General features: G+C 48.4%; 1 protein-coding gene across 1 annotated transcript in view; it reads right to left on the bottom strand.

Moving 5' to 3' along the window:
- Positions 1 to 4,091: 4,091 nt before the first annotated feature.
- Positions 4,092 to 13,232, bottom strand: part of galr1b (galanin receptor 1b) — a 45,102-nt gene continuing 35,961 nt past the window's right edge. The window contains exon 3 of the mRNA XM_029768338.1: positions 4,092 to 5,301. Coding sequence (XP_029624198.1) covers positions 4,981 to 5,301 — 321 coding nt within the window. The 3' untranslated portion in view covers positions 4,092 to 4,980. The remainder of the gene's footprint in view (positions 5,302 to 13,232) is intronic.

The raw sequence follows: 13,232 nt of genomic DNA, 5'->3' as shown, positions 1-13,232 counted from the left end.
ATCACTGGAGAGTTGACAAGTTAAAAATTAAATTAATTTGTACTTTCAGAGAGTTCAGTTCAGAGTTCTATCTTCAACAAAGGGAAATGTCAAGTACATCCTTCAACACCTTCTCCACTTTTCCCACTAGCTACAATTATTATAAATGTTTTGTTCTGTTATCTCTAACCTAAAAATATATCATTATAATAAAAGCCTTGCAGGAATACTGGCTGTAGTTCCGTAATGTTTCAGGCTCACCTCCTTTCACCTTTATTCAATCAAAAAGGTATCACTCATAAGTCAGTGCCAGCCAGGTAAGACTGATGGATCGTTCCATCAACCAGAGGTTTCAGAAGCTGAAGAGTTGGTCTGCGTTGGCAGGTATTTGTGTTTGGAATATTTAAGCGACTTGCAGGAACACTGGCTGTAGTTCAAAATGTTCTCAAGATCACCTGCTTTCACAGTTTATTCAATTGATTGTGAGGCCTAATCCAATCCGAATCCAATCAATGAGTCAATCTCCCCATCTAAGTCAGTGCCATTTCTCAGTTCTCCAAAATCCCCCTGATTAACAGTATCACCAATCACAGGCCTCCGTTGAAGAGTGTGTCTGCATTGGGTGTTTCAGGTCTGTGTGTTTAAAAGCCTTGTCACAAAATCAAAATGAAACAAATCCAGCATTTGAAGAGTACTTAGACTTGCAGTTTTACTGCTTTATCTGTTGGGGGTCACAATCTGCTGGGTCCCATCCCCAGGCCCCAGTCCCATCCCCAGTCCCAGTCCCATCCCCAGGCCCCTGTCCCAGGCCCCAATCCCATCCCCAGGCCCCAGTCCCATCCCCAGGCCCCAGTCCCATCCCCAGGCCCCAGGCCCCAATCGCATCCCCAGTCCCAGTCCCATCCCCAGTCCCAGTCCCATCCCCAGGCCCCAGTCCCAGGCCCCAGTCCCATCCCTAGGCCCCAGTCCCATCCCCAGTCCCAGTCCCATCCCCAGTCCCATCCCCAGGCCCCAGTCCCATCCCCAGGCCCCAGTCCCATCCCCAGGCCCCAGTCCCATCCCCAGTCCCATCCCCAGGCCCCAGTCCCATCCCCAGTCCCAGTCTTATCCCCAGGCCCCAGTCCCATCCCCAGGCCCATCCCCAGGCCCATCCCCAGGCCCCAGTCCCATCCCCAGGCCCCAGTCCCATCCCCAGGCCCATCCCCAGGCCCCAGTCCCATCCCCAGGCCCCAGTCCCATCCCCCAGTCCCAGTCTCATCCCCAGGGCCCAGTCCCATCCCTAGGCCCCAGTCCCATCCCCAGGCCCCAGTCCCAGTCCTATCCCCAGGCCCATCCCCAGTCCCAGTCCCCTCCCCAGGCCCCAGTCCCATCCCCAGGCCCCAGTCCCATCCCCAGGCCCCAGTCCCATCCCCAGGCCCCAGTCCCAGTCTCATCCCCAGGGCCCAGTCCCATCCCCAGGCCCCAGTCCCATCCCCAGGCCCCAGTCCCAGTCCTATCCCCAGGCCCATCCCCAGTCCCATCCCCAGTCCCAGTCCTATCCCCAGGCCCATCCCCAGTCCCAGTCCCATCCCCAGGCCCCAGTCCCATCCCCAGTCCCATCCCCAGGCACCAGTCCCATCCCCAGGCCCCAGTCCCAATCTCATCCCCAGGCCCCAGTCCCAGTCCCATCCCCAGTCTCATCCCCAGCCCCAGTCCAATCCCCAGGCCCCAGTCCCATCCCCAGGCCCCAGTCCCATCCCCAGTCCCAGTCTTATCCCCAGGCCCCAGTCCCATCCCCAGGCCCCAGTCCCATCCCCAGGCCCATCCCCAGGCCCCAGTCCCATCCCCAGGCCCCAGTCCCATCCCCAGGCCCATCCCCAGGCCCCAGTCCCATCCCCAGGCCCCAGTCCCATCCCCAGGCCCCAGTCCCAGTCTCATCCCCAGGGCCCAGTCCCATCCCCAGGCCCCAGTCCCATCCCCAGGCCCCAGTCCCAGTCCTATCCCCAGGCCCATCCCCAGTCCCAGTCCCATCCCCAGGCCCCAGTCCCAGTCCTATCCCCAGGCCCATCCCCAGTCCCAGTCCCATCCCCAGGCCCCAGTCCCATCCCCAGTCCCATCCCCAGGCACCAGTCCCATCCCCAGGCCCCAGTCCCAATCTCATCCCCAGGCCCCAGTCCCAGTCCCATCCCCAGTCCCATCCCCAGCCCCAGTCTCATCCCCAGGCCCCAGTCCCATCCCCAGGCCCCAGTCCCATCCCCAGGCCCCAGTCCCATCCCCCAGTCCCAGTCTCATCCCCAGGGCCCAGTCCCATCCCCAGGCCCCAGTCCCATCCCCAGGCCCCAGTCCCAGTCCTATCCCCAGGCCCATCCCCAGTCCCATCCCCAGGCCCAGTCCCATCCCCAGTCCCATCCCCAGGCACCAGTCCCATCCCCAGGCCCCAGTCCCAATCTCATCCCCAGGCCCCAGTCCCAGTCCCATCCCCAGTCTCATCCCCAGCCCCAGTCCAATCCCCAGGCCCCAGTCCCATCCCCAGGCCCCAGTCCCAGTCTCATCCCCAGGCCCCAGTCCCATCCCCAGGCCTCAGTCTCATCCGCAGGCCTCAGTACCATCCCCAGGCCCCAGTCCCAGTCCCATCCCCAGGCCTCAGTCCCATACCCAGGCCCCAGTCCCAGTCACACCCCCAGTCCCAGTCCCATCCCCAGGGCCAGTCCCATCCCCAGTCCCAGTCCCATCCCCAGGCCTCAGTCCCATACCCAGGCCCCAGTCCCAGTCACACCCCCAGTCCCAGTCCCATCCCCAGGGCCAGTCCCATCCCCAGGCCCCAGTCCCAGTCACACCCCCAGTCCCAGTCTCATCCCCAGGCCCCAGTCCCATCCCCAGGCCCCAGTCCCAGTCACACCCCCAGTCCCAGTCTCATCCCCAGGCCCCAGTCCCATCCCCAGGCCCCTGTCCCATCCCCAGGCACCAGTCATACCCCCAGTCCCAGTCTTGTCCCAGTCCCAGCCCCATTCCCAGTCTTGTCCCAGTCTTGTCCCAGTCCCAGTCTTGTCTCAGTCCCAGTCTTGTCCCAGTCCCAGTCCCAGTCTTGTCCCAGTCCCAGTCCCAGTCTTGTCCCAGTCCCAGTCTTGTCTCAGTCCCAGTCTTGTCTCAGTCCCAGTCTTGTCCCAGTCCCATTCCCAGTCCCAGTCTTGTCCCAGTCCCAGTCCCAGTCTTGTCCCAGTCCCAGTCTTGTCCCAGTCCCAGTCTTGTCCCAGTCCCAGTCTTGTCCCAGTCTTGTCCCAGTCCCAGTCTTGTCCCCCACTTCAGGTCTGTATGTGAATCCACCACAAGCTGCCTGGTCAACAACTCAATAATTAATGGCCAATAAAGGCAGCAGTTGAAGAGTACTTCTGTCTGCAAAATGAGATTCATTTTGGCTGCTTCATGAAGAGATTCATTTTGGCTGCTTCATGAAGAGATTCATTTTGGCTGCTTCATGAAGATATTCATTTTGGCTGCTTCATTAAGAGATTCATTTTGGCTTCTTCATGAAGAGATTCATGTTGGCTGCTTCATGAAGAGATTCATTTTGGCTGCTTCATGAAGATATTCATTTTGGCTGCTTCATTAAGAGATTCATTTTGGCTTCTTCATGAAGAGGTTCATGTTGGCTGCTTCATGAAGAGATTCATTTTGGCTGCTTCATGAAGAGATTTATTTTGGCTGCTTTGTGAAGAGATTCATTTTGGCTGCTTCATGAAGAGATTCATGTGTTTGAAATCCAAACGAGCTGGTTAGTCCCAATCCCAGTCCACGTCCTGTCCTCCCCTTCCCTCAGCTCAGATATTGGTGGTGGACTATGTGCGTGTGTGTGTGTGTGTGTGTGTGTGTGTGTGTGTGTGTGTGTGTGTGTGTGTGTGTGTGTGTGTGTGTGTGTGTGTGCATAAGTGTGTGTGTGTGTGTGCATAAGTGTGTGTGTGTGCGTAAGTGTGTGTGCGTAAGTGTGTGTGTTTGTCAGATATTAGTGGTAATATAGAGTGTGGTGTCAGATATCAGTGGTAATAGAGTGTGTGGTGTCAGATATTAGTGGTAATAGAGAGTGTGGTGTCAGATACCAGTGGTAATAGAGTGTGTGGTGTCAGATATTAGTGGTAATAGAGAGTGTGTGGTGTCAGATATTAGTGGTAATAGAGAGTGTGGTGTTAGATATTAGTGGTAATAGAGAGTGTGGTGTCAGATATGAGTGGTAATAGAGAGTGTGGTGTTAGATATTAGTGGTAATAGAGAGTGTGTGGTGTCAGATATTAGTGGTAATAGAGAGTGTGGTGTCAGATATTAGTCGTAAAAGAGTGGGTGGTGTCAGATATTAGTAGTAATATATATTAGTGGTAATAGAGAGTGTGGTGTCAGATATTAGTCGTAATAGAGTGGGTGGTGTCAGATATCAGTGGTAATAGAGAGTGTGTATGGTGTCAGATATTAGTGGTAATAGAGAGTGTGTGGTGTCAGATACCAGTGGTAATAGAGAGTGTGGTGTCAGATATTAGTGGTAATAGAGAGTTTGTGTGGTGTCAGATATCAGTGGTAATAGAGAGTGTGGTGTCATATATTAGTGGTAATAGAGAGTGTGGTGTCAGATATTAGTGGTAATAGAGAGTGTGTGTGGTGTCAGATATCAGTGGTAATAGAGAGTGTGGTGTCAGATATTAGTGGTAATAGAGTGTGTGGTGTCAGATATAGTGGTAATAGAGAGTGTGGTGTCAGATATTAGTGGTAATAGAGAGTGTGGTGTCAGATATTAGTGGTAATAGAGAGTGTGTGTGGTGTCAGATATTAGTGGTAATAGAGTGTGTGGTGTCAGATATTAGTGGTAATAGAGAGTGTGGTGTCAGATATAAGTGGTAATAGAGAGTGTGGTGTCAGATATAAGTGGTAAAAGAGAGTGTGGTGTCAGATATTAGTGGTAATAGAGATTGTGGTGTCAGATATTAGTGGTAATAGAGAGTGTGGTGTCAGATATTAGTGGTAATAGAGAGTGTGGTGTCAGATATTAGTGGTAATAGAGTGTGTAGTTGAGAAGTTCTCCATGCGGATGCGCACCACCTTCTCCTGTGGGGGTGGAGGGTAGAGGAACCGACAGGTGAACACCTGTCGACAGGCCTTCCGGAAGTTCTCTGACAGGAAGGCGTACAGGATGGGGTTGATGCAGGAGTTCCCGTACGCCAGGCAGTGGGAGATGATCCGCAACGCAAAGGAGGCGTCGTTGAGCGGGAACACTCCAAACTCCACCCACATGGCGATGATGTGATGAGGCATCCAACAGGTCAGGAAGGCTGCGACCACCAGGAGGACCGTCTGGGCTGTCTGGAGGAGGAGGTGGGAGGAGGGGGGAGAGGGGGAGGGGGGAGAAGAGGAGAGGGGAGAGAAAGAAGAGAGAAAGAAAGAGACAAAATTACCATTAACAACATGTCTTTACAGTCCATTCATGATGATCCTTAACAACATGTCTTTACAGCCCCTGATGATCCTTAACAACATGTCTTTACAGTCCCTTCCTGATGACCCTTAACAACATGTCTTTACAGTCCCTGATGACCCTTAATAACATGTCTTTACAGTCCCTGATGACCCTTAATAACATGTCTTTACAGTCCCTGATGACCCTTAACAACATGTCTTTACAGTCCCTGATGACCCTTAATAACATGTCTTTACAGTCCCTGATGACCCTTAACAACATGTCTTTACAGTCCCTTCCTGATGACCCTTAACAACATGTCTTTACAGTCCCTGATGACCCTTAACAACATGTCTTTACAGTCCCTGACGACCCTTAACAACATGTCTTTACAGTCCCTGATGACCCTTAACAACATGTCTTTACAGTCCCTGACGACCCTTAACAACATGTCTTTACAGTCCCTGATGACCCTTAACAACATGTCTTTACAGTCCCTGATGACCCTTAACAACATGTCTTTACAGTCCCTGATGACCCTTAATAACATGTCTTTACAGTCCCTGATGACCCTTAACAACATGTCTTTACAGTCCCTGACGACCCTTAACAACATGTCTTTACAGTCCCTGATGACCCTTAATAACATGTCTTTACAGTCCCTGATGACCCTTAACAACATGTCTTTACAGTCCCTTCCTGATGACCCTAAACAACATGTCTTTACAGTCCCTGACGACCCTTAACAACATGTCTTTACAGTCCCTGATGACCCTTAACAACATGTCTTTACAGTCAGTGATATATGAGGGAATAGTCTTATATCTACAGTGGTGTTATTGTTGATACATGATCTACCTCTGTAAGTCATGATACTGTATGAGACGTAGACTACATGATGTCCATGTTTCATTACAACACAGCTGGGGGGAATGTTTAATGTTCTCCGATGAAGACTGTTTTCCTTAGGCAGACGTTAAGAAGTAATACGAGAGGTTAATTACAAGCGGTGACTGATTACAGAGTCCTGCATCACCAGGGGACTCACGGTAACTGGTATTCGAGAGAGTCAATGTTCCTCATCAAACAATAGAAAAGCTGCCTGGCAATTTGAGAAGGTACGAGCGCTCTGTATCTGTAAAGGATACGTCTGCTTCAATGGCTTGGTGTCTCAGCCAGGGAAGTTTGCTGGTGAAATGATCATTTCTAAAGAGCCACTTAAATTCACTACAATATTAACAGTGTGTATGTAATGCCTCGGGGCCAGAGGCTTTATACCAAGTCATTATCCTACACATCTGATATGAGCAATACACTCTTAGAAAAAAGAATGGTTCCAAAAGGGTTTTTCAGCTGTCCACATAGGATAACTCTTTTTGGCGTCCAGGTAGAACCACTTTGGGTTCCAGGTAGAACCCTTTTGGTGTCAAGGTAGAACACTTTTGGGTTCCAGGTAGAACCGTTTTTGGTTCCAGGTAGAACCCTTTTGGTGTCCAGGTAGAACCCTTTAGGTGTCCAGGTAGAGCCCTCTGTGGAAAGGGTTCTACATAGAACCTAAAAGGGTTCTATACAGAACCAAAAAGGGTTCTACCCGGAACCAAAAAGGGTTCTACCTGGAACCAAAAAGGGTTCTACCTGGAACCAAAAAGGGTTCTACCTGGAACCAAAAGGGTTCTACCTGGAACCAAAAAGGGTTCTACCTGGAACCAAAAAGGGTTCTCCTATGGGGATAGCGAAAGAAACCTTTTGGGTTCTAGATAGCACCTTTTTTTCTAAGAGTGTATTGGAACTGGTACTTTACATATTGTATTGTATTCCAGGGGTAGTCTTGACCGGGACTCGAACCCAGGTCCAGCGACTGTCCAGCCAACACCTCAACCGTTACGCCAAGAGGTCTAAACCTCTTTATAAGGTTGCTAGGTGTTAAGTTAAGGTCACTACAATATCTGGACTCGACAGTACTCACTGTAGTCAGGGTAACTGGTAGTACCAGCGACAATTCTCAATTCTGCTCTCGTACTCGTCCAGCGCCCATCCACTCCCTCCATAGACACACGTTAGAGCAGCGACGGGGTTACAGATGGGTTCAGAGAACTACAACACTGCTGACACAAAGAACTACAACACCGCTGACACAAACCACTACACGTCATTAGAGACTCCACACGTCAACCCTCTACACATTGTTAGAGACGCCAAACGTCATTTGCTGTCTGAATTGGAGCCCTATCAGATGGCAGACTGATTAATTGAAGGCATTGATTAACGTGATCAGTCTACGGTGTTACACAAAGACCCACTTGACAGGGACTTAACGATTCAGGAAGAAAACTGAACGATGATCCCAAACAGTCAATCATATTTTGATGATAACGTTTATATGAGATTCTATTTCAGGGGTGATGCTTTTGCAAACACAATCTTCTGATGATGCCACACAAAGACAGGAGAAGCATTCTCTCTCTCTCTCTCTCTCTCTCTCTCTCTCTCTCTCTATGGGGAAGACCTCAATGGAGTTCTGGCATCAGCTTCCTGCCTGAAAGACTCCCTGGCAGAGGACAATCTGTGTGTGTGTGTGTGTGTGTGTGTGTGTGTGTGTGTGTGTGTGTGTGTGTGTGTGTGTGTGTGTGTGTGTGTGTGTGTGTGTGTGTGTGTGTGTGTGTGTGTGTGTGTGTGTGTGTGAACAGTCAAGTGTATGCCTGAGCCTTTGTGTTTCTCCTGGCTGTCTGTTAAAGGCTCTTGATGTGGGTTGGTGGGCGATTCAGCGAAAGGTCATTCAGCTACTCAGCCTTGTAACAAATCAAGGAGCAGCTACAGGTCCGTCAAAACAAGCCCTGACTACGGACTTCAAACAACACTGACTACAGGCCCCGACACTTCAGACAGCACTGACTACACACCACAGCACTTCAAACAGCACTGACTACACACCACAGCATTTCAAACAGCACTGACTACAGACCCCGACACTTCAAACAGCACTGACTACAGACCACAGCATTTCAAACAGCACTGACTACAGACCCTGACACTTCAAACAGCACTGACTACAGACCACAACACTTCAAACAGCACTGACTACAGACCATAACACTTCAAACAGCACTGACTACAGACCACAACACTTCAAACAGCACAGACCACAGCACTTCAAACAGCACTGACTACAGACCATAACACTTCAAACAGCACTGACTACAGACCACAACACTTCAAACAGCACAGACCCCAGCACTTCAAACAGCACTGACTACACACCACGGCACTTCAAACAACACTGACTAGAGACCACAGCACTTCAAACAACACTGACTACACTCCACGACACTTCAAACAGCACTGACTACACACCATGACACTTCAAACAGCACTGACTACAGACCACAGCACTTCAAACAGCACTGACTACAGACCACAGCACTTCAAACAGCACTGACTACAGACCACAGCACTTCAAACAGCACTGACTACAGACCACAGCACTTCAAACAGCACTGACTACAGACCACAGCACTTCAAACAGCACTGACTACAGACCACAGCACTTCAAACAGTTTCTCTAAATCTTTCACTCTAAAGATCAAATCATATAACTGATTGAGTTGATGTGATACTGTCATATTGATGCACTTTAATGCAAAACTGAATTTCTATACAACATGACAAAGTTTACAATGTTTAATATATAATGTTTACTTTGTCAGATATCAGATCTGTTACTATATCGGACCTGTAGGCAATGTGTGTGTGTGTGTTTGTCTGTCTGTATGAAAGCAATATGATTGAAATAATATTTGTAAGGGACAGATTTACTGGGGCTGGTCCAACTCAAGGCGTCATAAAAATAAATGCACCCCCCTCCTCAAAGTAAAATATATTTCCACATGACCCCCCCCCCCTTCTACTGTAAAATCAATTGAACACCCTGTCATAGAATGAACTCAAAATAATGATTACGACCACAAATAACAATAACTGTAGTGACCCTAATTTTATAAAGGTAGATATCGACTTTGCTTTTGTGGCACAATAGATGCCACACAGGGTTACAGGCTAGAAGGTTGAGGGTTCACTGACGACCACAGAGGACCTCTACCTGCCTGTTTCATTACACTACGATCAGAGCCGACTAGAAGGTTGAGGGTTCACTGACGACCACAAAGGAGATCTACCTGCCTGTTTCATTACACTACGATCAGAGCCGACTAGAAGGTTGAGGGTTCACTGACGACCACAAAGGAGATCTACCTGCCTGTTTCATTACACTACGATCAGAGCCGACTAGAAGGTTGAGGGTTCACTGACGACCACGAAGGAGCTCTACCTGCCTGTTTCATTACACTACGATCAGAGCCGACTAGAAGGTTGAGGGTTCACTGACGACCACAAAGGAGATCTACCTGCCTGTTTCATTACACTACGATCAGAGCCGACTAGAAGGTTGAGGGTTCACTGACGACCACAAAGGAGATCTACCTGCCTGTTTCATTACACTACGATCAGAGCCGACTAGAAGGTTGAGGGTTCACTGACGACCACAAAGGAGATCTACCTGCCTGTTTCATTACACTACGATCAGAGCCGACTAGAAGGTCGAGGGTTCACTGACGACACACAGAGGAGATCTACCTGCCTGTTTCATTACACTACGATCAGAGCCGACTAGAAGGTTGAGGGTTCACTGACGACACACAGAGGACCTCTACCTGCCTGTTTCATTACACTACGATCAGAGCTGGCTGCAGACAATCATCAGCTATGAGGAAATCAGATTTTCAACATTTTGATGCCATATTTATAATTATATAAAATATGTGTCACGTCCTGACCAGTATAAGGGGTTATTGTAGTTTAGTCAGGACGTGGCAGGGGGTATTTGTTTTATGTGGTTTGGGGTTTATGGGATATGTATTTATGTAAGAGGGGTGTTTGATTTATGTGTTCCGGGGTTTTTGGGTAATGTTCTTGTTTTGTATTTCTATGGTTTTCTAGGTTGTGTATTTCTTTGTGTTGGCCTGGTGTGGCTCTCAATCAGGAACAGCTGTACATTGTTGTTGCTGATTGAGAGTCATACTTAGGTAGCCTTGTTTCACCTGTCACTTTCACCAGTTGTTGTTGTACTGCTGTGTGTTAGCCTACAACACTGTTCATTCGATCGTTTTCTTGTTTTGTTCAGTGTTCAAATAAATTTAAGATGAGCACTCAACCCACTGCGCCTTGGTCCATTACGTACGACTACCGTTACAATATGCAACACATTTTCCAACTAACAGGTTTCTGTGCCAGTGCACCACACAACCAATAAACAAAACATACCGACTTCTGGCACTTCAATATCCTGGTTTGCGTTTTCAAGACGACAATAAATCCATTATGTCAATCTGTACAAACAGAAAACACATCCCTCGCTACCTTATAGGTTTACCCAGTATAGAAGGCTTGCTTGACAATCTGGACTAACAGAAAACACATCCCTTGTTCAGGGGCAGAACGACAGATTTTTACCTTGTCAGCTCGGGGATTCAATCTTACAACCTTTCCGGTTACTAGTCCTACGCTCTAACCACTAGGCTACCTGCCAACCCTACACAAGGGATGTTGGCCAAATTAATATTTTAATAACTAAATCATATACACTACCGTTCAAAAGTTTTGGGTCACTTAGAAATGTCCTTGTTTTCCATGAAAACATACATGAAATGAAATTAGTTGCAAAATGAATAGGAAATATAGTCAAGATGTTGACAAGGTTATAAATAATGATTTTTAATTGAAATAATAATTGTGTCCTTCAAACTTTGCTTTTGTCAAAGAATCCTCCATTTGCAGCAATTACAGCCTTTGCAGATCTTTGGCATTTGAAGAACATATCAAGACTGCTTCAAGGACAGCTTTTTTCCATCTACGTAACATTGCAAAAATCAGAAACTTTCTGTCCAAAAATGACGCAGAAAAATTAATCCATGCTTTTGTTACTTCTAGGCTCGACTACTGCAATGCTCTACTTTCCGGCTACCCGGATAAAGCACTAAACAAACTTCAGTTAGTGCTAAATACGGCTGCTAGAATCCTGACTAGAACCAAAAAATTTGATCATATTACTCCAGTGCTAGCTTCCCTACACTGGCTTCCTGTTAAGGCAAGGGCTGATTTCAAGGTTTTACTGCTAACCTACAAAGCATTACATGGGCTTGCTCCTACCTATCTTTCCGATTTGGTCCTGCCGTACATACCTACACGTACGCTACGGTCACAAGACGCAGGCCTCCTAATTGTCCCTAGAATTTCTAAGCAAACGGCTGGAGGTAGGGCTTTCTCCTATAGAGCTCCATTTTTATGGAATGGTCTGCCTACCCATGTGAGAGACGCAGACTCAGTCTCAACCTTTAAGTCTTTACTGAAGACTTATCTCTTCAGTAGGTCCTATGATTAAGTATAGTCTGGCCCAGGAGTGTGAAGGTGAACGGAAAGGCTGGAGCAACGAACCGCCCTTGCTGTCTCTGCCTTGTCGGTTCCCCTCTTCCCACTGGGATTCTCTGCCTCTAACCCTTTTACAGGGGCTGAGTCACTGACTTACTGGTGTTCTTCCATGCCGTCCATGGGAGGGGTGCGTCACTTGAGTAGGTTGAGCCACTGACGTGGTCTTCCTGTCTGGGTTGGCGCCCCCCCCTTGGGTTGTGCCGTGGCGGACATCTTTGTGGGCTATACTCGGCCTTGTCTTCGGACGGTAAGTTGGTGGTTGTAGATATCCCTCTAGTGGTGTGGGGGGCTGTGCTTTGGCAAAGTGGGTGGGGTTATATCCTGCCTGTTTGGCCCTGTCCGGGGGTATCATCGGATGGGGCCACAGTGTCTTCTGATCCCTCCTGTCTCAGCCTCCAGTATTTATGCTGCAGTAGTTTATGTGTCGGGGGGCTAGGGTCAGTCTGTTACATCTGGAGTATTCTCTTGTCTTATCCGGTGTCCTGTGTGAATGTAAATATGCTCTCTCTAATTCTCTCTTTCTTTCTTTCTTTCTTTCTCTCGGAGGACCTGAGCCCTAGGACTACCTGGCATGATGACTCCTTGCTGTCCCCAGTCCACCTGGCCATGCTGCTGCTCCAGTTTCAACTGTTCTGCCTGCGGCTACGGAACCCTGACCTGTTCACCGGACGTGCTTGTTGCACCCTCGACAATTACTATGATTATTATTATTTGGCCATGCTGGTCATTTACGAACATTTTAACATCTTGACTATGTTCTGTTATAATATCCACCCGGCACAGCCAGAAGAGGACTGGCCACCCCTCATAGCCTGGTTCCTCTCTAGGTTTCTTCCTAGGTTTTTGGCCTTTCTCAGGAGTTTTTCCTAGGGAGTTTTTCCCAGCCACCGTGCTTCTTTCACATGCATTGCTTGCTGTTTGGGGTTTTAGGCTGGGTTTCTGTACAGCACTTTGAGATTTCAGCTGATGTACGAAGGGCTATATAAATAAATTTGATTTGATTTGATTTGATTTGGCATTCTAGTTGTCAATTTGAAGAGGTAATCTGAAGAGATTTCACCCCATGCTTCCTGAAGCACCTCCCACAAGTTGGAATGGCTTGATTGGCACTTCTTACGTACCATACGGTCAAGCTGCTCCCACAACAGCTCAATAGGGTTGAGATCTGTGCTGGCCACTCCATTATAGACAGAATACATTTACATTTACATTTAAGTCATTTAGCAGACTGACTGCTTCTTCCCTAAATAGTTCTTGCATAGTTTGGAGCTGTGCTTTGGATCATTGTCCTGTTGTAGGAGGAAATTGGCTCCAATTATATAATATGCTGGTCAAAAGTTTTAGAACACCTACTCAT

This window comes from Salmo trutta, chromosome 12 (genome assembly GCF_901001165.1).
Source record: "Salmo trutta chromosome 12, fSalTru1.1, whole genome shotgun sequence".
Classification (NCBI taxonomy): Eukaryota; Metazoa; Chordata; class Actinopteri; order Salmoniformes; family Salmonidae; genus Salmo; species Salmo trutta.
This window is presented reverse-complemented; position numbering and strand designations above follow the sequence as displayed.